Genomic DNA, 24,059 nt, shown 5'->3' on the forward strand with positions numbered 1-24,059 from the left:
GCAAGGGAACGACTGAGAGAGGACGGGAGCAAAAGAGATGGAGAGATGTTGAGAGAGCGTCTGTTTGTGTGATCACAGCCCTTTGCCCTGCTGATCTCCAAGACAAAGTGAGAGGGCACAAGTGGCAGCATGAGAATTAATTGCATTTTAATAATCGTCAGCTCTTTTATTAATGAGCCCTGCATCCCCCTTTGTGTTTTTTTTAGCAATGAGTACTTCTCTCTGCCAGTGGCTGCATTAAAGGCTTAGCGGCTCATTTAACCCTGGATGGCTAGCACTCAGCTTTCTTGTTTGCAGTGTTACCTGGGCACTGAAGTGAGGCCTCACTTCACTGTCAGTAATACACTGCACCGAGCCAAACACCATGTGTTTCATCAATATGTGGTTTTGAGGCAGTCATTGTTCTCGAGTACCACTGAAGGCGTTATGATCTGGGCAGTAAGCCAGTGCAGAACTATGCCAAGTTTTCAAAGTTTTAATTTTAGAGTCATACTTGCAATCTTAGCAAGCTGTTTTTCAACCTTTGACCTGCGTTCCCCAACCCCAGAGTCAAATATATGACAGCAGACTTGCATCCCAAACTTTCCTGTGCTTTTTCTTGAACGTTGTTACTGTGTGTTGCACTTTGCCCCGACAACCTAATAGGTCCCTCGCTGCAATTTTACCACCACAGCTTTTGGTTGCCTGGCTAGCCTGGCCAGAATAGCATATATCTTTGGTCACCCCGTTGTTCGTGGTATTGTGGTCAAATGGCTCTTGCTATGTGTGCAGCAGCGACCCTTGCTCTCCTGCGGCCTGTTGCAGCCAAGCCAAATAAATATTACATGGACCTTATTCTAAAGGGTAACCACTCCCATTCGCTTGTGCTGCACTGCACTCTTCTGACTTTTACGATCTTGCGTCAGCCAGCCAACTCTCCTGTTGCTCTGTTTCTCAGTTTTTAGCTCTTTTCTAAGGTTCTTTTTCAACTCTTTTTTTCCATCTTCATCAATTTTGAAATTTCCCCCTGTCCTCCTCTCTCTCTTTGTATCAGCTTTAACTTCTCTGCTGGCAACTTTTCATCCACTCTCTGCTCTCTTTACAGCAGTATAGCAGAATTTCCCTTTGTATGTACTACACACATGGTGAAATCAAAAGTCTCTCTATCCAATTTCATGTAGCTGAAGACAAAAAGCCCATGAAAAAAACAATGTAATGAAAAAGTAACAGGAGTAAATGGGAAAACAATTCTCAAGTGGGCGATGTCTGTGTTCTTGCCAGGCGGGCCATCAATTGATGGGACCTTTTTTCTTCTAGACTAAATAATTTCACACACAACTGGGAAGGAGACAATCATATTTCACCAGGCTGTATTATATCATACACTGGAGCACCTGGTATAAAACACTCAGGCCCCAGCAAGCCAAACAGTCACAAAAGAGCCACTGTCCCTGGAAGTGGAGGGGGATTTCTAATATTAGATCTGTAATAAACAAATCATCAGTGCTAATGGTGCAAGAAAGCCAGTGTCTTTTGATGTCACGGTTTCTTTATTTACTAGCCACAACAGCCCCTTGCTCCACTCCACAGCTGCCTAAAAGCGTGGAGAGTACAGAAGGTGGCTTAATGGAAGTGACTGGTCTCCTCCGGCATTCTGCTATTTCAGTCTGCCCTGCTTCCAACAAGGTGGAAGTCAGCCCTCATTATATTGTTGTTTACAGAATCCTCCTCCCTCCCTCTTATCACTGATTACCTTCACCTTGGTGCTTTGACACTGTGCACGCCCACCACTGGCGGAGTTTCGGTTCAGCTTCTGAACCCATGTGAGGGTTGATTTCCATTTTGTTGTCACATCCCATACTTTCCCACTCATGTATGTATTTTTTTGAATCCTTAAACTAAGTTTGACACAGCTATTAACCAGCAGCAGCCACTACCTTGACTTAAGCCATGAATAATGTCCAGTCGTCATGGTGTGTTGGGAGAGGGATTCATGACTTCTTTCTTTATTAAATTCTCACAGTTTCTCCTGCTGTCAATCCCTCATGGCAACAATTTGTTCAAATATTGAGGTAATAGGGCTCTGTCATTGGCAGGATATAAATAGGATCTTCCCCACTTTGAAAAGATGCATATTTAAATATTGCTCTAATAAGCATTTCTGAAACCCCATATGCCATTGCATCAAACTGTCTCCTTCAGCAATAGAGACGAAGCAACAGCAAGAGAGGTGAGCGGAGGAGAAGGAAGTAGAGAGCAGTTCGGGGGATCAACAGTTAAACCTCCTGGGCTCACCCATTAAAAGAGTCCTAAACAGAGACATGTAATGCTCTGTGAAAGCAGAGCACGGCTTCATATAATGTTGGTAACACAGCGTTGGCTGCCTGTTCTAATCTACTCCCTCAGCTGGTTACGACGTATTTGTCCTAGTGTCTTTGATGACATCCTGCTGCACCACTGTGAGCTTTTGAGAAGACATTCGATTTTACAGTCTGTCAGGCCGCATATTTGATTTCTTTGCTTTCCAGTATACTGGGAGAATCCATTGTGTGAATGTGCTGCGCAAACATGCAGGTTTTCTCCACTAGCACAGTCACCTACTGTGTATGAATTTTGTGTGTGTGGGTGTGGGTGCGTGAGCAGGCGCACACAGCATTCCCGCTGTGCTGTTTGTGATTTGAATTCCCCCCCACTACAGGCAAAGGACCTGAGACGCTGTTCGCGGGGCAGAAGCTGAACGACAATGAGTGGCACACTGTGAAGGTGGTGCGAAGAGGCAAGAGTTTGCAGCTGTCTGTGGATAATGTCACAGTGGAAGGTTAGTTGTTTTCAGTGCATAGGGGGGTTAATTTGGGGTGAAAGGCAGTGAATGAGACCATTGTGAGTGTAAAGATGTACTCACAAATACACACGTATTACCCCACACTAACACATCCACCCGCAAAAAGTGAGGTGTTTTGCTGTTTCTCATTAAAATGACTAATTGTACAGTGAAAGGTGAGTAATTATGATGATAACGAATCAGATGTGGAGGTAGCATTCAGTTAATTCCTTACTGAAGTTATATTAGGAAGAATGCTAATGGAGCTAAAAAAAAAAAAAAAAAAAAAAAGAGAGAGAGAGAGAAGGAAAAAAAGGCAAATGTCACAATGATGCTGAAATTGAGATAATTTGTTCCATTACGTATTGATGAGTAAACTTGAATACCCAATTTTGGCAAGCATCTCACCCACATGTGACTCAGTGTGGCTCATTTAAAAGGCTAGAAATGATGAACAAGCAACCTCAGCAAGTCCATCATGACAAACAGCTGAAAGGATATGTAATGTAAACTGAGCACAAAAGAGAACTGAAAGAGGAACAGGATTTATGAACATTTACCAAACAGTGAATGAGCACCTATGTAGAAAATACAGAGGTACAGGTTCTGCCAAGCACTAAGAAAACAGCAAGAGAAAGATAAAAGGTCAAGAGATGAGGAGGAGTCACGAGCACTCACAGTATTGTGGCCACAGGCAAAAGGATGGGAGAGCATAGGAACGAGGTAGAGGTGAGAAAAAGGTGCGAGGTAGATGAAGGAAAGAGAGTTGGCAGACTGGGGCCAAAAGCAAGGAATGACCCTGTGAATTTGTGACTGGTTCACAAACTGGTTCGTGGGGGGGGGGGGGGGGGGCCCAGGGAGTCCTTGCAAGGCATTGCAAGGCATTTAAATCAGCAGCTTACCAAGCTTATTACTCCACATCTCCCAGTAAACACAATATAAATTGTGGCATGTAGAGCAGTAACCAGAGATTTTATGCAATATTATGCTGGTTTAATTTTCTTCACAGCAGGTTAGAAAAATAGACTCAACCTTTGTGAAGCCATAGAGTAGAACCATTTACTGTACACACACTGTTCTACCAAGCAGCTAGAATTAATTTTACAGTGTAAAAATCATGATAAAGATGTGTTAAAACTATATAATATGTGCTTATCACTGAACAATTTCATTTTAATATTTAAAGTGTATTATCTTGGCTTTTCTGTGGCTATATTGACCTTGACATATGAGATAAACTTTTTGAGGTTTAACATAAATTAGTTATAATCCTTATAACATTTTCCCAGGATGCTTTATATTGCCTAATGGATATCACTGCAATTCATGTATTACCACTCGAAGTTAATGCTGTTTTTTTTTTTTGTATTCTCCACCATTACAGGCCAGATGACTGGTGCCCACACACGTCTCGAGTTCCACAACATCGAGACGGGCATCATGACGGAACGCCGCTTCATATCCGTGGTGCCCTCCAACTTCATTGGCCATCTCCAAGGGCTTACCTTCAACGGGCTGCCGTACCTAGACCAGTGCAAAAATGGGGACATCTCCTACTGCGAGCTGAACGCCCGCTTTGGCATGCGCCACATCATTGCAGATCCGGTGACGTTTCGAACGAAAGGCAGCTACTTAGCTTTAGCCACGTTACAAGCTTATGCCTCCATGCACCTCTTCTTTCAGTTTAAAACCACCACGCCTGACGGTCTGATGCTCTTCAACTCTGGAGACGGGAGCGACTTTATTGTTGTGGAGCTGGTAAAGGGGTGAGTCCCATGTACTGCCAGTTAATTACTGTTTAGAAAAGTTGAAGATTCTAAGATGCTAAACTCTCAATTGCCACAAAAGAGGTGCCATTACTTTTCCCCAGTTCCCTTTGTGTTTGGCTTCAATGATGACAATATATCCATTTGAAGTTTCTCAGTCAGACTTTTACTTCCTCCCCAATCTGCCATTGACGGAAAACATGAAAGCCCTTATGAAATACACCAAGGAGTCATTCCTCAACACAAATCAAGTCCTGAACTATCGTTTAAACTGCATGTTCTTAGCAACAAAACTCAAAGTTAACGCTGATCAGTGAGACATTTAATGTTGCTATGAATCAGGTTTGGCTGCATGAAAGTGACTTTAGTGAATGTTGGTGAGTAATCATGATCTGTCATTTTAAAAGCTCGGCTGAAAGCTGCACAAACTGCTGATTGTTGTTGGTTGGGGAACAGAAAATGTAGAAATATCCCTGTCAGTTTTTCTTGAAAACTTGTCTTTTTTTTTCTTTTTTTTGCACCCCATTAACTGATAACTGCAAATGCATAACAGTGAGCACAATGAGTTTCTCTGACTGGCAAAGTAGGCTACTTGGCGAATGTTCTATGAAAGCTTGAAGAAGCTCGCACAAACCACAAATAAACTGGTTTGAATTTTGAATTGTATCACCCCAAAAGCTGTATTCATAATTAGAGTATCAAAAAGAGGCTTTTGCTTGTTTATCTCTCTTCCTCTTGTGCTCTATATTCAGCACTGTTAGAACACAAAAGCCTGAGCTGCCTCTGTCACACAAAGACAAGAGGCTACATAAAGGAATTGGAATCAAGGTAGAAAAACCAAAAACACCTGCGTACCTCCAATGAAACAGCCACAATAGCCTTAACCTAAAACACAAAAGACAGCCATATTTTAGTGAAGGAGGGAACTGTGCCATCTTGTCTGCCTTTGGGCAAACAGAGCCTTTTAGACAAAAGCAGGTTTCTATATTTACATGTCAAACCAATGAGCAAACAAATCCCAGGCCTCGTGTACAGCCACAAGCTAATATTATTTTTATGAAAAATATGTTCTTACACAGAGAAAAAGGTGGAGCGCTACAGAAAAAGTAGGACTGTGACCTGTCATTAGTGTCTGCTAGTGAAAGACACTATGTTATGATGAGAAAATACCGTTGACCACACAGACACACAGTCACACACTTCTTCGTCTTTCTTCACAGGTACGTCCACTACGTCTTTGATCTTGGCAACGGGCCGTCGCTGATGAAGGGCAACTCAGACAAGCCGCTCAATGACAACCAGTGGCACAACGTGGTGGTGTCCCGGGACGCCAACAACGTACATACACTCAAGATCGACTCACGCACCGTTACTCAGCACTCCAATGGAGCCCGCAACCTGGACCTCAAAGGTAACAGCAGGCTGTCCAACTCTCTATGATAGATTCTTCCAGAAGACATTACCACTGACAGGAAATAATTATTCCAGTGTCATCCTGCGTCTGTCCCTTCAGTGTTGTTGGAAGGTGGCCATGAACGCATGCCAGCTCAAATCCATCTAAATTAGACCCACTCTCAGGATCACAGTGGCTTTTAGAATAGGGCCTCTGTACTTCCATTGATTTTTTTGGTCTTCTTTTTTCTCTTGGAGTGTTTGTAAAAGACGTCTTGAAAACAGTTGACAAAAACAGAATGGCCAAAATTTAAAATTGTCATTGCACAGCACAATTTTCTCTTGGTATATTTGTGCGATATTAGTTGTTCTGCATACCTCCCAAACAAAATGACTCTTTGCATGTGCTTGCTTGAACATGTGCACAGTGTGCCTCTTTTGAAGGGGGGGGGGGGGTTCTTTTTTCCTGAAATTTTGGGCATTTCAGTGCAACGGCCCAGGATAAACAGAGAAAACTAAATAATGCTGCCAAGTGTAAATGTGCTTTCCAAACAAGAGTGGACAGGGGGTGAAATAAAACTTAACAAAAGCCTGGCAGCATCTGTGCTATAGCCTGTCCTCTTCACCTTGAAAGATGATACCCCCTCTTTCAGCAGATGTTGGCTTTATAGGAACAGGGCAATAACAGAGCAATATCCTTCACCAATTGGTATCCCGATATGACCTAAATCCAGCATCGTCGACCAAGGTGAACAAAGAATCATACCAAAAACAATAACTGCGTATCACCTCACCCTGCTGTGCTTTGTTCTTTTTTATTTTCACTCACTTGTGTCCACCAAGCTGCTTGTCTGACTGGAAAAAACAGTCACATTGGGTACACTTGACTTTTACCCGCAATACGATGACTATCTTTTGATGGAGACACCTTTACTTGTTTGACTTTAAAATACCCTGCCCTCGTGTATCATCTTGAAATAATAGCAATGGTTACAAGGCACTTAAGTGCAAACCGGGATCTCTGGTCTGCTGGGAGACTGGGACTGGAAGCTCAGGTAATTGTAGGCTTTAGACCTCAGAAGTCAGGTTTTCTGCTGTGTTATTTGGATGCTTGAGAGTGGCTGCCTGTGGAGCGAAAGAGTGACAGCATGGAAATAAAAGAAAGAGATGCTTACTTGGAAGAACGATAGTAGGGATTTGACAGTGGACAGAGGATAGCATCACCAGTGCTAAGCCTTTTCAAGTGCCTGTCTGTACTAGTATTAAGATTAGCCGACTTTAATTTTGCCTGTGTCATGCCCCATAGTTTGGAGAGCTCTTGAGGGTACTGCGGGTTGTTGTGTAAGACACAGCAGAAGTCAGGGTGCGCCCCCAGGGCCACTGAAGGCTGCGAGGAGTCAAAAGATCAAAAGGCACCCCAAGCTTTTTTGGGAAGACATGATTTATTGATGGACTTGCACCTTTTTCTATTTTGTCCTTTTTGGTGTACATAGTGCAGTTAAAAAAACTAATCATAAGAGGCAGGAAGGGTTGCAGGGAAATGGCACTGCGCCAGTGTCCTTAGACCGGTTACAGACAGGGCTACAAGACACAGAACAAGCTTTCATGGGCAGGAGACACAGGGAATGAAGAATAAAAAATCTGATACAGCGTTTTTAGCAGTGAGACATGTAATTAACAACCAAGTCGCAGTCAGTTTCACGGTGAAATACAAATAAAATGCATCATGTATATTGCTAATTATGTTGTCACATATGCTTTGTTTGCTCATTTCAGAAGACGGTGATGTCAATAGAGGAATCAGTAATTAGTGCATATAATGGATGCCTGCTTTCGAGGATTTTGAGTACAGCAAGCTGCAGCATAATATGTATTCATTACACATTGCGTGTGATTGATAGATAAAACCAGTCTCCTGTGCATCCGTGCACTCTTTGCTGCATATCTACTCTGGCGATCTCCTACAGTAAAGTGAAGTAATTGATGTCTGTAATTAGGAGGGTTTTGTTTTTGATTGATTGCTTCTGTCGAGGCTGTGGTAACGACTGCTGTCAGTCAACCTGGAGATTGGACAGGAGAGTCATTAAGATGCAGTCAGAGAGGTTTTTTTTATTATTATTTTTTTTAAGGAGTGTGTTGCTGTGCTGCAGGGGTTGGACCCAAGTGTTTGCCAGGACCTTTAACTCACATCATCCCCATCTTCAAACTCCCTCAACGTATGCAGTCATGGTGCACTTTGTCCTTTCGAGCTACACAGACGTTTTTCATTTCCAACCCAAACTCACACCCTCAGCTGTTATTATTGTTAACAAAATGTTAACATAATTTGTCTTCCCATTGGTGGGACAAGCAGTGTTCTCCAAGCAACTGGTGTCAGCGTTCCCTCACTCAGCTCGACTGATTAATAGACAGTCCTTCTTAGAAAAACCCACCAACCAAGAGTACGCAGCAAATTCAATATTGCAGACAACCAGTTGAGTGATTTGTCACCCAAATGAAACAGTCATTTTGGCTTTTCACTTCCCAATCAACACAGAATACATGGCTGTGGAGTGACCCTCCATCTGTGTTATTAATCTGTGACCCACTGTTTTGAAACTTCGTCATTTTCAGGGGTCCTTTTCTTTATCTGAACAACTCTTGCCCGTAGCGGATCGTGGCTGAGGCAGCGGTGCCAGTGGGAAGAATAATAGTTGTAAATCTTGCTTCAGAGGCTTTTAGTGGGGAGAAAATGTCTCTATCCTCAATTCCCTTGTCTAATTGGGCATTCAGACCTTGCTCCGTGGTTCTGCTGTGACCATTCCCCTACCAAAATATCATGTACAGCTCCGACACTACTGCCATAAACACGAAAGCAAAGCACCTGTGTAGGTGACAAATACGTAAACATATATTGTTCCACACATGCAGAATTGTTCTTATATTTGCGTACACACAGACAAACGGAGCATGCCTTGTACACTTTTCTGACTGCTCAGCACTCACACACCAAGCTTTGCAAATCAAACACAGAAGAAATAGCAACAATAAGCCATTTCTCACAATCTCTTTGCTGCGTTTTAACACCATTTCTGCCTGCATTTCAAAGGAAAAAAACCCAATTTTCCAAGCTTTATCTGTGTAATTGCCCAGAGAAAATGGGGAAAATAGGTTTTGTGCTCTCTGTCTTCCGTGCCTTTGTCTTTGGACAGGCAAAAAATCTTCAAGGCATCCCTCTTTGTCAGCTAAAGTATGGTGAGGGAACAACACACACAGCCCCCGAGGATAACACTGAGTGGATCGAGCTTTGTACAGAGGATGCAAGTCTCAGAGGCAGACATGTTGAACATACACCATACTGGGAGTGTGGCTCTGTCATTCCTGTTGACAACGTGCAGAACACAGTGAAAGCAAGTTATTAAAATTATCTTGCCTGCAAATAGCATTGTTGATTCTACAGTGCAGCACAGTTTAAAAGGATCCTCATCAAATGTACCAGAGAAGCTTTACAATATGAATGCAAAACATGATAATGCAGAGACATTCCTTTCATAATAAAATTGCAGGTGAAAAATCCCATAAATCATTATGAGCTGAATATGACATCATTTCATACCAAACAGCAAGTGCAGATTTGTGGAGGTTGGAAGTTGTGCTTGTTAAGTATCACATATGCTACGAGCAGCACATCAGACTCCAGCCTTTGCCCCAGCTGCCGAAAAACATTGTTCAGTTTTCCGCTAAAAAAGAGAGTGGAGGGAGAGAAGTCGTGTTCCTAAGTCCATATATATATAGGACTGCTTGTTCAGGTCAACTTCTCACTTGGGTCAGAACAAATTTCACTGTTACTTACAGGCCAGTAAAAGTGGAGCTTTGTATCTATTCACAATCTCACAGACAAAACCAAAAGACCTGCAGTATATGGACCATGTAACACCTCTCATGATAAGCATGCCAAACAAAACTAATTGGCAAAGGTATTGATTCTGCTCATCTAATAATCTCTTATGTCCATATCTAGAAATGTTCAGCATGTACTGTAATTATTACTGTTACAGACTGGTGACCAGTTTTTTTTTTCATTTGGGGATCTTATGACTGCCTAAGATGTTTACCTATGGGGATCTATAGAGTATAAATAGTTGTTGCTAAGAGCACCCCTCCCTAGCCACTTCTTTGCTCCAGTAACAATGTTATTAATTATCAGTGAATAAATTCAGAAACAAAGAAGAGATTTCCTTCAGCACACCCCTCAATCTCTGGAGGAAAAGTGTCAAACAGCATGTTGTTTCATACCATGAGTCCTGTTTCAGTTGCACTGTTGTACTCATGGACAATGGGCAGTGCTTCAACTTTCAACTACACTCCACCCCGAATATTTGTTCAATGCCGAACAAGCTTTTAGCTGGCCAGGTGCGACTCGTGGCATTTTAACATTAGTAATTACTGTGTTTGTTTTGAGGCTTCAGTGTAATTACAAAAAAATAAACAAGAACATCACCCAGAAGACACGCTGCCTCCTCTCGGGAACATCGCAGGAACAATTAGCAGCATCCTCTTTGTGACAGGAAGCATTATGGTTTATATGATGCGTCTTCATTTTGAGGAACACTCCACCACCAAAACCACTTGGGGAGGACAGAGGCTAGTTGTCTCCATTTGTTGATGCTAATTATATTACAATACCATAATTAATTTAACTATGATATATTGATCATTAATTCATTAGTGCTACACATAGCACCTTAAACCAAGGGCGCACATGGTAATTAATGATTGTCCTTCAACTAAAGCCAATGAGAATATGTGTTGCATCGCACTTGGCAACAGCTGCAAGAGTCATACTCTTAGTCATAGTTGCATTATTAGTATTTCAGCACCAAAAACATACAGTGCTGAACTCAAAATGGCATTATAAATTAAAATCTCAGTTATGCATTGCCTAAATTTTGGCCTACATTATTTATGTTGGAAATCAATGATTGATCTGTTTTAGGCTCCAGCTGTAACATGCAGATTCTTTAAACTGGAGCAATGCATGATCAAAGTTAGTCAAGCAGACAAAACAATAGAGCTGGGTCTTTTAATGATTGTTGTTGCAGCACTGCTCTGTTTGCATCCTGCATTTTCTTTGGGAAGCTGGTGATGAAGTTAACAGTACAGGGTCATGTGAATGAGGAAGTAATCACAAACACCCACTGCCCTGAGGGGAATACTCTGCTTTGCTATGCCAAGAACATGACAATGTCAGAGATATTAATGTCATTATTAAACTTCAGAATTAAACAGTGATGGGAAATGAGGAATAACAACAACGGTAGAATGAATCTAAAGAAGAGTTTTTCAGGTTGAGGAAATGAAGGGAGGAGGAATAATTTGGCGTTCAATATTCAGACAGTGCCTGTCCCTTCCTTTTGAAGATGCTTGCTAATGAGGCATACTTGTGCAGAATTGTAAAGAGATGACATTGAATATGTTCCATTTTTCAACAAAAGCAGAACAAATTGAAACACAATATGGAGGAGAGGTTTGGCAACGGAGGGAGAGGAGGAGAGAAAGACAAACAGGTACACATTTTAAGGAGCTCTGCTCTTGCCAGCGGTAAAATTGAGATTAGCCGTTTTATCACCCCAAAGCATTTCTTTCTTATTCTTTCTGGTTAATATCAGTGTCTGACAAACCAAGCTAAGCTGGTCGCTAATCCTGTCACAATACCAAAACCTCTTCACGCCTCATAGCAGACCAGGTACAACACTACTTCTAACCATCCATCCTTCCTGGATTTCAATTACCAGTTTCCAGTCGCGCAAACGCAAAAGGCTGAAAAAGCATCATCAAGATCAATGTTTGTTGGTTACACAAATAATTTCTGACAGCTTATTAATTATCATCATCATTGTTGGTGTCGCTCAATTCAATTCAATTCAATTTTATTTATATAGCGCCAAATCACAACAGAAGTTGTCTTGGAAAGTTACATTCGGGGAATTGAAGGGATTAATAATGACTGAAGCAAAGAAAAAAAAAAAAAACACTTGGAATTCTCACATGTATACCAACCTATAGCCTACCAATTATACAATGATAGTGTGTGGGCAGAGAGCGCAGATGCAGCCTTCACAGCAAATGCCAATTTGACGAATAATAACACAAACTATGGAAAACGAATTTGCCTAAGTACTGTTTATCTATTGCACACGTAAACCTCACAGTCACACTGGTCTCAGTGCACAGCAAAGAACAAGAGTCAATTAATGTATTTCCATGTTAACACAATCAGAGGTTTAACAGATGACCATAATAAGCTATTGCCATAATGTTCCATTTGGTCTGTGGATTTTACCAAGTAAATGATATGGGCACCAACAGTCCATGAATAATGTCAGACCTTGCTGCTTGTTTAATTGGATTGTTCAGGTCTTTGCAGTCAAGACACCTACACTTTCTAAAGGTGGTGAAGTATTAGGCTGCGTCACGTGTAATAAACACACATACCTCCAGGTGGTTACACACTCTTCTTCTGTTGTAGAACAGCCCCCCAAAAACACCTGTTGTCTTAGCTTGGAGGCTGGTTATCATGCTGATTAGCTGAATGCACAGTGCAGGTCCAAAACAGACCTGCACTCTGCAGTCATCTTTTCCTCAAATGGCTTCAGGGCAACAGTTACCTCCTTTCTAACCACCTCTGATATTATTGGTTCAAACTTTGTCATGGCCATGCAGACTTTTTTTCTTCAAATACTCACAATATGTAAGGATGCAGCCAAAAATAGGTTGTATACAGCAAAAAGTAGCAACCAAATTTACGGCCTTATATATTAATACATTCCAGAGAAGATTCCCCAAAACTCAACTTACTGTTCATCCTACTTTCTCTCAAAACAATTCACCGGATTCGAGCAAACAACAAACAGCTTTCCAGCCTCTCTCATGATTGTCTCCATCCTCATTTGCTATACAGCTTCCAGCCAGTTGATATGTAAACTCTCATCTTGTCATCTGGATATCGTTCCAGCTGACTTGTTCTGAGAAGAAACAGGCTCTAGTCTGCTCCAAATTTTAAACAGCCTCCTTTGCTCCGAATGTGTCCCAGATCACTCTAAAATAGCCTACATTCAGCCTCTTCTAAAAGGAGCTGGCCTTGATCCATCAGTTTATTAAAAAGTGTTTCACCAATCTCAAAATTGGTAACATTTGGTAACAGCTTTTGGAAATACTTAATAACAACAGCATTTGAAATTTGAATCTGCATATCCCAAGTTACGTAGCTCTGAAACAATTCTTCTAAATTCAAACACTTCTTATGCAGCTTCGACGACATTGATCAAGCTACGCTAATATATAGACTCAAGGTTTTGGTGGGCATTCCAGGAATGGCCCTGGAGTAGCTCTCCTGTCTGTCAAATAGAAATTTCATGTCTCAATGGATTTATTCATCTCTTCAGCCTCATGGACAATATAGAACATACCTCAAGAATCAGTACCTGGACAGATTTTGTTCTCTCTGTATACACAACCATAAGGTCTTATCATTCGTTTCCATAACATCTCATTTTACCATTGGCTGCTGTTAGATGTGAAGATATTGGGAGAGGAGTGAGAGGTAGGGCGGATGTCAGAGGAGAAGGAGGGGAAACAGTGTCTAGAGCCAGAATATTTTCACATCAAGCTTGGGAATTAATTTCTGTGGACATTATGACCGGCAATGTTATGTCCAAGCAGTGTTAGATGTAGTAATAAAATCATTGATCGCTCAAAGTTAAAAAGCAAAGCTCTCTAAAAACTCACATTCATTTGGTGGGGGATTTCACATGAGAATTACGGCTGTCTGTCTTCAGTGCTGCTCTGAGATAGGTGCACTTTGCCACAAAGTTGAATATGTTTATTAATCACAGTCAGATTTCAGTGCGTTCCACCTGTGCGCTCACACAGCTGTTGCATAGCTTTTAGGAAACTGTAGGCGTAGGCTACATATGTTCTAAATAGATTCCCAGTTTCTTGTTGCCGCCTGCTATCTCCGTAAGAAAGAAAGCGTTCTGCAAAGAATTCAATGTCTTGCTCATGGACACAGCAGCAAGGTATGTATGTGGTATGTACGATCGTTAACACATTCTCAGATAAAAGGAACGTCACTCAGGACTCTGACACAGCTGCCACACAAGCTTTACACCCTCATCAGCCTTCTTCTATCTGTCCACCAATCGGCCTTGAATGTGTTATCATAAGGGAAGCGCTGGTTTGTTAATGTTACTTGTCATGAGCAGTACATAGTCAGTAACACTGTGCCTACCCGTCCCCTGTCCTCGTGAGTACATGCTCACCAGCACGTTAACATTTTCACTTAAAGGTATTCAGAGTGAACCTTTGTCAGGATGAACATAAATCATCATTTATTCTTCCCCTTATATATACATGCATTGTTACATCCTGAGGGTTTTCCTGCCCTTCCATTATGTTGTGTGGAGAGGAAATGTCATTACCATAATACCAGGGTCTCGTCCATTATGTAAGAAGAACACATTTGTCTTCTTCCTCTCTTTTGACTCTTATTATGACCGTCCTCCATAGCATTACATCAGTGTGAATAGCCTTTAAAATTAGCGTCTCTGGGGCAACAGTAATACGACGACACAGATCTATCAAGTGAAGGAAAACAAAGAGATGTCATCATACTGAGTAAATTCATTGTCCAGCAGTGAAAATTGAAATCTTGTAGATTTCTACTTCATCCACCAAGAAATTGGCACCAAATACTGCTGAGCTGTGCGGCACTCATATCTTTCTTCAGGAATTTTCTTGAGGTTGGAATAAGAGGAGTGTACAGTTTTATCTGAAAGGGCTTCAACTTGTTAACGTGCTTTAAGGTCTTATTAAGCTGACACTCAAATTGGAAAGCAATTTCAAATGCCTAAGCTAAGCGAAACTGTTGTGGAGGAGTTTCAACCTACAGCTTCTCTTGTGGCCATGAGACACTAGCTGCGTTTCCATTACAGTTGTTTGCAAAATAAAAGCGATATTTCTGAAATTTCGACAAAGTTCAAGTGCTACTTGCAGGTGTTTCCATTGAATGGTGTTTTGCGAACTAACCGAAATTCTCGTAAATTCTCGGCCGTCCCGCGAGACTTCACTTTGAGGAAGATGGCGGACAGCCGTAGCATCTCGGTACACTGATCTCAGGAGCCGCTACGGCTGTTGCTGTACTTATTATGAACAGAAGGCGGAGGCAGCGTATAACTGTTCAAAGGCGAAGCCCTTATGTGTGGCAGCAGCCACGAATAAGGGATTTCTGGGAGAAGATTGTAAATGAGGAATTCACAGACGAACTGTGGATACAACATTTTCGGATGACCCGGGCCACGTTCAACGAGCTTTGCGATGTTCTTGAACCTCTTGTGGCACCAGATGTGTCATGCCCCCGGGAGGCTGTTCCTACTCGGAAGCGAGTGGCTATTGCCCTTTATAAACTGGCAACCTGCTCTGAGTACAGGGTAATAGGGGAAACGAAAATGCGAAAAAAGGGTTTCCATTACACTTTTGCGATACACTTTTATATCGACACATCTGAAAAACCACCTCATGAGAGCGTAAAAATGTTTTTGCGATATTTGAGAGGATTTTCGAAATATAGGTGTTTCCGTTACCAGTATTTTATTGCGATATTTAGGTTTTGCGCATTTCTAGGGGTAATGGAAACGCAGCTACTGGCTCCCTGAAATCTGTGTGTTCATGTCATTTGAAAAAATCCTCAGATGGCTTTCCCTTAAATAGAAAGACAGCTTTTTTTGTGTGTTTTTCCCCATGGTTTATGCAAAAACACAGTGAAAATCCGTCAAAGAAAAGCAGGTTATCGTTTTTAACTTTAACATTATGTATAAAGTACTTCCAATCTGGCCAATATGCTGTAGTTCCTTGTACTTGCTCAAGATGTCTCTTCAAACAAGCGTTGTGCCAGGAAAGATGCACAGTGCAAGACTTCTCGAATTTGTTTCAAACAGATGTGATTATATGTGTTGAGTAGATGAATTATTTTGCATTCGTACAGACACATACTTATCAACCAACCAGTCAACCAAGTGTAAAAGTACGGTTTCGGTTCAAATTAGATGTAGTGAAGTGAGAAATGTCAGTTTGAGTGTGTGTGTCTGCATGTTTGTTTCTAACATACGTGTTTTATTGTTTCCTTTAACACTGTCGGTTTGCGCCTGGTGTAAGATTGCGAATGAGGCAAATAAAAATCTGCCAAAGTAACACATGAAGCCATTTACATAATGGTAATGCACATGCAGTGTAACTGGATTAGCACATAATGTCATACAGTATAAATATCTCGGTGTCTTCATTGCACCTCTGCAATGGAGATGGAGGTGCAATGCAAGCTGCACGCAAGACGAATGTTTTCAATCAACACCTACTTTTAACTAGAAAGTTTAATTAATCACCAATATAAGAGGTCACGCCTCCATAGAAGCACATTTTAAAGCCAGTTATTTAACTCACATTACACATTAAACAACTGAGCCGTTTTTATAAACCACCTCTTAATTGTACTCACTTGTTGTGTAGCCAACTAAAAGTTATTTATAAGTCAATATAGCAACATCAAATGTCATGTCAAGTCGTATATATAAATCAGGTCCTTCAGCCAGTCCAATAAGGCTTCACCTTCCCTTCACATTCCTTTTTCCTCCCATGTCCTTCTCTATCCCCTCCATTTTTCTGCTCAGTGTCAGTGCTCTCTCAATAAATGATGGGCTAGGTAGCTTGAGTGCTGCAATAGAGCAGTGTGTTTTAGCTTTTTTCTCCCGCTGACCTGTCTTACATTACAATTTACTATGGCATTACTCAGAGCTTTGGCCATTTTCCCACCCTCCCTTCTCTCGCCTCATCCCTCCCTTTCATCAAAAGCCAGCTTCTTCACCAGGGGTGGAGCCGAGATAGAGACAGTGCTTATTCTGAGCGTATTTGTGTGCCTGTCTGTGCATGTGTGCACAGGTTATGCTCAGGGATGACAGTAGTAGCTGTGTAGGTAAGGTGTGCCAGTTGCCTTATGCAATTACATTAAGCATGTAGAAATTGACGTTACATTTCTAGCATTATACATGTGACTAGCTGTTGGATTTACTAGCATGGTATAAATTACAATCTTCTCCATGCAAACAAAAAGACCTGAAAAGAGGATGGCAGCTCAACCCTCTACCTTGCCTGTTTGTAATGATGTTTATAATCTCTCTCTGAGCAGATGGGCGAAGAAAAGAAACCTAGCTTTCAGTAACTGTCAGGTGAAATTTAGAAGGCTTCTCCTGATGGGAAAGTGCACAAAAGACTGAGGGCCAGAAAAGAAGAGACAAGTGCAATTTGTACAGACTGACACTACAAAATATTCTGTTAATGTGAAAAAGATACAAAGACAGAAAACCAATTCTGAAGTGAGAACTGTTGGAAACTCACTTGCATTACGTCACGCCAGAGAGGCTACAAGAAGCATCCATCCCTGCTGCTTTGGTTATGGAGCCTTTCACCTACTGTTTTTTGATTTTCCAAATTACCCAAAGAACAATCAGTTTTAGGTTTGCTTTGGAGAGTTTGTCCCAAGTCGCTGGTGCCTCATTGGCTGGCCTGTACTCACCTGCAAGGGGCCACCTTTTAATAATGCTCCCCTGATGAATGAGATAATGTCATGTTTATTTTCCACACTCACAGAGACTTGAGTGGTTGATGGGAAAACATCCAACCCCCTCCCCTCCGTTCTATGATTTCTGACAGCAACTATGACAGAGGCCATCATTAAGGTCCACTTGAGAACAGACATAACAAAACGCAAAACAGTGGGATTCCTCAATTATCTCAAGACACACATTTTTTTTTCTTCCTCTTTTTTTTTTTTGCAGAATCACAGGGAAAAATCCACATTAATATTGCTTTCATGAAAGTGTTTTCGAGAATTACAGATATTTCATTTGTGAGGATGAACAAGCCTGATGTTGCAGCAGAGACAGACTGGAGTGAATTCACAGAGCTGTTCCATGGACAGTGAATAATAGAATAACTGCTAGGACACTGTGACAGCTGTGGATTTTACTGCAGGATATGGCTCCATTGTCTGATTCACAGCGTGATTCTCTTCACTGAGATCAAACTGAATTAGATGTAATATCTGATACAGAAACTCTGTGAGCCCACCGTTAGTCACTACTTGAGCATCAGTGGACCAACTCCAAGAAGTGTCACCTGAAGACATCATCAATTCAGTAGAGTAGTCTGCGTGCAATCAACTTCTGCCAGTTTTAACAGGTGCACTGAAAGCTCGATCAGTAAAACACTCAGATAGCAGACCTGGACACCTGGCCTGTGCTGTCATTTGCTCCCGATATCATTTAAGGTAGAATCAAGCAAAGCAAAGAGAGAGGGATAGGAAGGCGAGATAAAGAAGGACGAGGCGAGGATATTGAAAGGGCTGGGAGATGAAAACAAATACGGGGAAAATGGAGAGCAAAAGATAGTGACCAGGCAAAGCGAACGGAACGGAGAGAGTGCAGCCGAGGAAACGTGAAAGAACACTGAATACAGAGTGACATTCCATAGAGCAAAAAGGGAAGCATAAAAGTGTGCAATGATGCCTGTCTGTGTCATCATGCAATCTTTCACAATGTGTCACCAGCAGGCACTGGACCATTTTCGGAGCCCTTTCAAGGACTCACATACTGAGTGATTGAGTTAATGAAACATTGACATGGCACACAGACATGTGGTACATTCTGTGTTTTTCTTTTAGAAATTATGAATTTGTATATTTGGCCTTCCTGTAATGAAGATATACTTCCTTGTAGGGGAGGTATGGGGTTAGTTACAGCTTGTATATTTTTAATACAGCAGGCTCCAGTGCATCATAAATGGTTATAGGGCAGCTGAGAGACTTATGCTGTAAAGCATGGCACCAAGGGGATTATGAACTGCATGTGCAGCAGCTCAGACATACCACTGAATTGATGGAGAGCAAATCAAATAATAATGTTGTTCTTGATTACAAGATTCCGAGTTTTCTCCTTATCTATTAAACCAAGTTTGCCTTATGAGCAGTTGTCTGCCAAAATCTTATCTTTGGCACTAAAGTATTTAAGGTGAGACACACTAGATTGTTTCTTGCTCAAGAAACAATAATGGCCAGATTGCTAATCAATAGCAAGTAAGAACTTGATTTCTTCTCTCTCTAGCTCTGCTTGTCTGTTTTAAAATGTCCATGTGTATTTTGAAGGACTAATTATAGGGAGCCACTTGAAGCATTTCAATGATAATCAGACATGCTGCATTGCAAAAACATGTGCATGGCAAACACAATCAAACATTAGCTCAGTCATGTTGTTGAGTGAGAGTTAAGTTGATTTAATTTTAATTTTCCCTTGCCTGAAACACTCTTGGTCATGAAAGGACCTTGATTGTGGTGATGATTTGCAGACATTGGCACCGACTTTTGTTAAAAATGGGCATAAGGAAGTATTGCAGTGTTACTGCCGGTAACGACTTGCAGCTGCAAGCAAAATAAATCACAAAAGAAAAAGACACATCCCACTGTCAATCATCTGATCTGCTTCCTCAATATGCGGTTGTTGCTGCTGCCCAATCCATTTGTTACTCTACCTGCGAAGCCTGACTGTGATGTCCAGATACGCAGCTCCAAACCGTAGCTGGTAGACCTCTGGTTTTAGGCTATTTTAATTGGCTTCAGCCTGGCTCATACCTGGTAACTACAGTAGCTTTTCACAGTCCAGGCCGACTGAATGCAGGTAGATGCTGTAGTAACACTGCATCAAGAGAAACCTTTTATTTCCCGTCTGTGGTGGCAAACACAAAGTCTTTCAGTAACTATTATGCTGCAGCCAGAGCTTATCTACACACTTTATGGATGGTTAAAGTAGCTTAATAGCTTAAAGCACCTTTTTGTGGCTGTGTGTTGGTGCCTTCCCGAAAACAAACCTGCTACGCTACGTCACATACATAAGTTACCCACAAGGCCGCCCATAAGCTCTGACTTTATTTGGTGCCAGTGTATGCAGACACAGCGCATTTTGCAATTGTTTAGTGGTGCATTTTCACACATTATTCTGTTTACAGAGTATTCTCCCTCACTTAGCTGCCTACATTGAGAGAGTTAGTGAATGAAGGGGGGGGAGAGAGACTTTGAAAATGTATTACACCACCTGTGGTTACAATAGATCTGAGAGAGAGCCAACGAGCATGCACCTGTCAGTGGAAACGTGTCACTACTGTATCAAATAATTACAGTTTTAGTCGGCTCTGCTCTGTTTTTCTTGCTGGATTCAAAACATCTCTCGCTATGCCCTTTGTTTTCAGATGCACAAATATCCAAAACACAGAGAGACAACACAAGACAATTATACAACTTATGATTTAGCATCAACAATTAACACATCGGCAGCGTCAACATTTATTCTCTACACCAATCGTCTTGTTGTGGCGCCTTTGCAGATCGGAGCGCCTCTGTAATTAGCAATCACACAATCCCTGCATCTTCCTGCTGGCTGCCATTGTCCTGGTCCTGCATAGAACACACACTGCCACTGCCTAACAATCACTCATCTGCACAGCCCACAGCTTATGTGTGTGTGTTTGTGTGTGTGTGTTTTTGTGTTTCTCATCAGCAATCATTCAATCTTTGTCAATTAGAGCCAGCATGAGAGCAAAGGCAACACAAGCAACAGAGAGAGAAGAGAGTGAGGACTCGAGAGGGAGGCAGAGATTCTTAATAGAGCATTTAATGAAAGTTAATGGTTGACTTTGTGTTCACCAGGGAATCGGCAAGAGGGATCTGATTATTGTTTAGTGACAAGAACAGGCATTGCACGTTCACGGCCTGTTCTCATTAGCTAACTGATCTTAGCGATGGATAGAAATGATGTATATCATTCTATTGTTAGCTATGGCCAAAGACCGCAATAGTATTACTTCACTTGGGAGCCAATTACAGGGAAGGAATCCAATAGCTTAACATTGCTATTGGATCCAAACACGATATCTCAACAAAAAAAAAAAAAAAAGAAGAAGAAGATGAAGAATCACTTCCAATGTTATGTAATGTTGGAAGGGCTATTTGGATGTTAAGACGGGTGTCATGGGTCTTACACCCATGAAATTCATTCCCTTTGCAGATAACTCATATTTAATGAAAGCAGTGAAATTGGAGCAACTGTGTAAGGTTTTCTCCTGTGTGCTATTGGCTAGTTTTTCTGACCAAATAACATATATATATAACACAGCCAAGAGATCTACCCATTACACCTCGAAGAAAATAAACTTACAAAGTATCAAGAAAATGACTAATATTTTTTCAGTCGGTGCTTCTGTTTGCTAGAAGTTGAGAATAACCGTCATGGCTCCTGAGGTCATCCACCCATCTCTCAGATAACTCACAGATCAAATTTACAGCTCAGCAAAACTAGATATATTAGGTTTTCACGGTGTGGAAGACAAATGAAAGCATCATCTCAGAGATCTATGTTTCACTTAAAAGTCCTCAAAAAGCCTGATTGTGGAGTGTAAATGTTAAGTCAGTGTGCTCTTCCAGATTGTGCTGTCAGAGGCTCTCCGGGGCTCCATATCATAGCATCCCAACTCTTCCCAATGGCTCCTGAGAGGTCATTATGGTAACCGTAGAGATGCGGAGGTGGCGGTCCCGGGCGATGTCTGGGAGGCTGTAATTGGTCCCGTCTTGTGGATGAGCTGTTCAGCAGCGCAGGCATTCATCACTGCTGGGACAGCGCAGCCAGACCAGGACACAGTTTCTGGCTGGGAGGAAAATGATTACTCATAGTTTTAACCTGCCCGCTCCAGATCGCTCTCAAACTCTACAAGCCAAAAAATAGAGGGCAAGTTGTGTAAATGGCAGGGTTAAAGCATTCAAATATCATTTACTACTTAGTTTTATTCACCAAATCACGTGCCACAAGCGCTGAAATTATTCAGTATCAAATGCTTAACCATCATTGTGTACTAACAAGCACAGAGCGACTTACAGGCCTTTTTTATTTATTAGATGCCAAAGTTGAAAAACAATCCTTATTAAAGGAGGACTACTGTCTACAAATATAAAAATGGTAAATGTACAAAAGTATATTATCGATTTTGTGAAATAAAATTCTCCTGCAGGATAAATAGAAAAGAAATGATGCATGAAAAGTTTGCATCACTCACCTGCGTGATATTCTCTATGACATGCATGCTAACCTGGCAGCTTTGAAGATGTTTGGGACTGGAGCCTCCGCAGTAAACATCCCTGGTGACACTGCAGCCATGCCATATTTCAAAACAAGGTAGATAAGTTGTAATGTGTGCTGCGGAACAAAGTGTTCATGGCCCAAATGAGCAAGGAAGTGAAAACTTTACCCAAAGAAATCTGTAATTCAAATGAAAGTATCCAACTCCAAACAACACAATGAGAGCCCAGTTCTCTGAGTGGGTTTGTGTATGTGTGCTGCATATTTATTCATTTCCTGTAATCTTTACTCCGCTGAAAGAAAGCAAAACTTGCATGGCTAATTTTTACAGTACATCTGGCGCAGCCCTGCCTGTTCTGTTGCCTTCTCCAGTTATGCAGTCAGCCAGTGGAATCTCAAATGTGCTGTCGACTTCTGCAGGAAATGCACTGTTTGTCCTTTTGAGATTAACTCCATGCCGATAATGTCATATTTACTAAATGGTTCTTACGGCCGCGATTTCAGGACATCGCTCAGTCAGACAGCTAATGAATGTGTTGTATTGATTATAATGCCCGGGAGCCCCAGCTGGGAAATATGAAGTGTCAAGTACTCATTAATTCTAGAGAGAAGTTGGCAAACATCATTGACTCATTCCATTACACAAAGTCCACATATAATTGACCTCGTGGCTCATTGCTTCCCTGAGTGCTAAAATCAAAAGTTCTGGTTTTCAGCAGTGATTTTTTTTTTTTTTTTTTTAAGGCTTTCTGATGGCCGTATCTTTGTAGCAGGATCTCACCCCTGTGTGAAAGGTTTTGCTGGATGTTCATTTTATGGTTCCTTAAAGATAAAGGGTAAAGCAGGAGTTTTGATGATGAGGAGTGCCTGAAGCATTTCAAACCGTGTTTATTCATATGCACTTACATCAAAGGCCTCTTTGTGTTTTTCATAATTTCACTTGGCATTTTCCCCACAACTCCGCAGAACAGAGGCCTGAGAGAGGAAAAGGGAGAAAGAGAGAGAAAATAATTGGGCTTTAAAGTGGATGGATATTTCCTTTTATGTTGTAATGTAAAGAGACCTTAATTGTGCTTGAGCGCCGAGATATCCCAAAACTCAGCTTTATCATCTCGCTGAGGCTACACAAATTCTGCTTCCCTCATGAGAAAGTGCTGCTGTGTATATTCTCCTCCTCTCCCAGAAGAGTGCCTTATATTGACAGGCTCACAGAATAAATCTTTCCAAGCATCAAAAGTCAATTCCAGTGCTTCAGGCGTGATGCCACACAATCTATTCATGTAGAACTGTAAGCTACTTCTTTGAATCATGTAATCATCAAAACATATTCTCAACGCCTGTGCAATGACAAACATTTTTTCAGGGGACATCTCTCAGGGGCATACCTCCCAACATTCACAGTGCTTAGCTTCAAAATATCAATTCTCTGTCTCCTGGTGGCTGTAATGTTTACTGTCTGCTACCTACATGTGGTATTGCACACCTTTACAGCAGATCAACAACAAACTACACTCTATAGGCTCTATATGTGATTCATAGGAACCCCATATGTCCACAGATGGATCAAAGATGAGCTCATTTAGCCAAACAACAGCAACACTAAAGAGAATACAGTATCAATAAGATATGTGGAGACATAATTCATTCAGTGTGAGCTTGTGCTTGTTCATCTGCACTCTTCTCCTCTGTGGAAATAGATGCATGTTGTTACGTGCATGTTCGTTAACATTTGAAAATGAAGTATTTATGGTATTCATGAATGTGCCTCATGAACAAAAGGCACTATCAGTTCTTACATGTAGTGGTAGTCTCTTAATGAGGAACATGTTTTCATGCTGCATGACATTATTGGAGCCTATTGTATTGAACCTATATGTTTATAGAGTTATATGA

General features: G+C 41.4%; 1 protein-coding gene across 5 annotated transcripts in view; it reads left to right on the forward strand.

Annotated features, from left to right (window-relative positions):
• Positions 1-24,059, forward strand: part of nrxn2b (neurexin 2b) — a 636,019-nt gene that overhangs the window by 339,474 nt on the left and 272,486 nt on the right. For all 5 annotated transcript variants that reach the window (XM_070993325.1, XM_070993329.1, XM_070993328.1 and 2 more), the window contains 3 exons: positions 2,678-2,797; positions 4,185-4,566; positions 5,787-5,977. In XM_070993325.1, coding sequence (XP_070849426.1) covers positions 2,678-2,797; positions 4,185-4,566; positions 5,787-5,977 — 693 coding nt within the window. The remainder of the gene's footprint in view (positions 1-2,677; positions 2,798-4,184; positions 4,567-5,786; positions 5,978-24,059) is intronic.

This window comes from Chaetodon trifascialis, chromosome 23, assembly GCF_039877785.1.
Source record: "Chaetodon trifascialis isolate fChaTrf1 chromosome 23, fChaTrf1.hap1, whole genome shotgun sequence".
Classification (NCBI taxonomy): Eukaryota; Metazoa; Chordata; class Actinopteri; order Chaetodontiformes; family Chaetodontidae; genus Chaetodon; species Chaetodon trifascialis.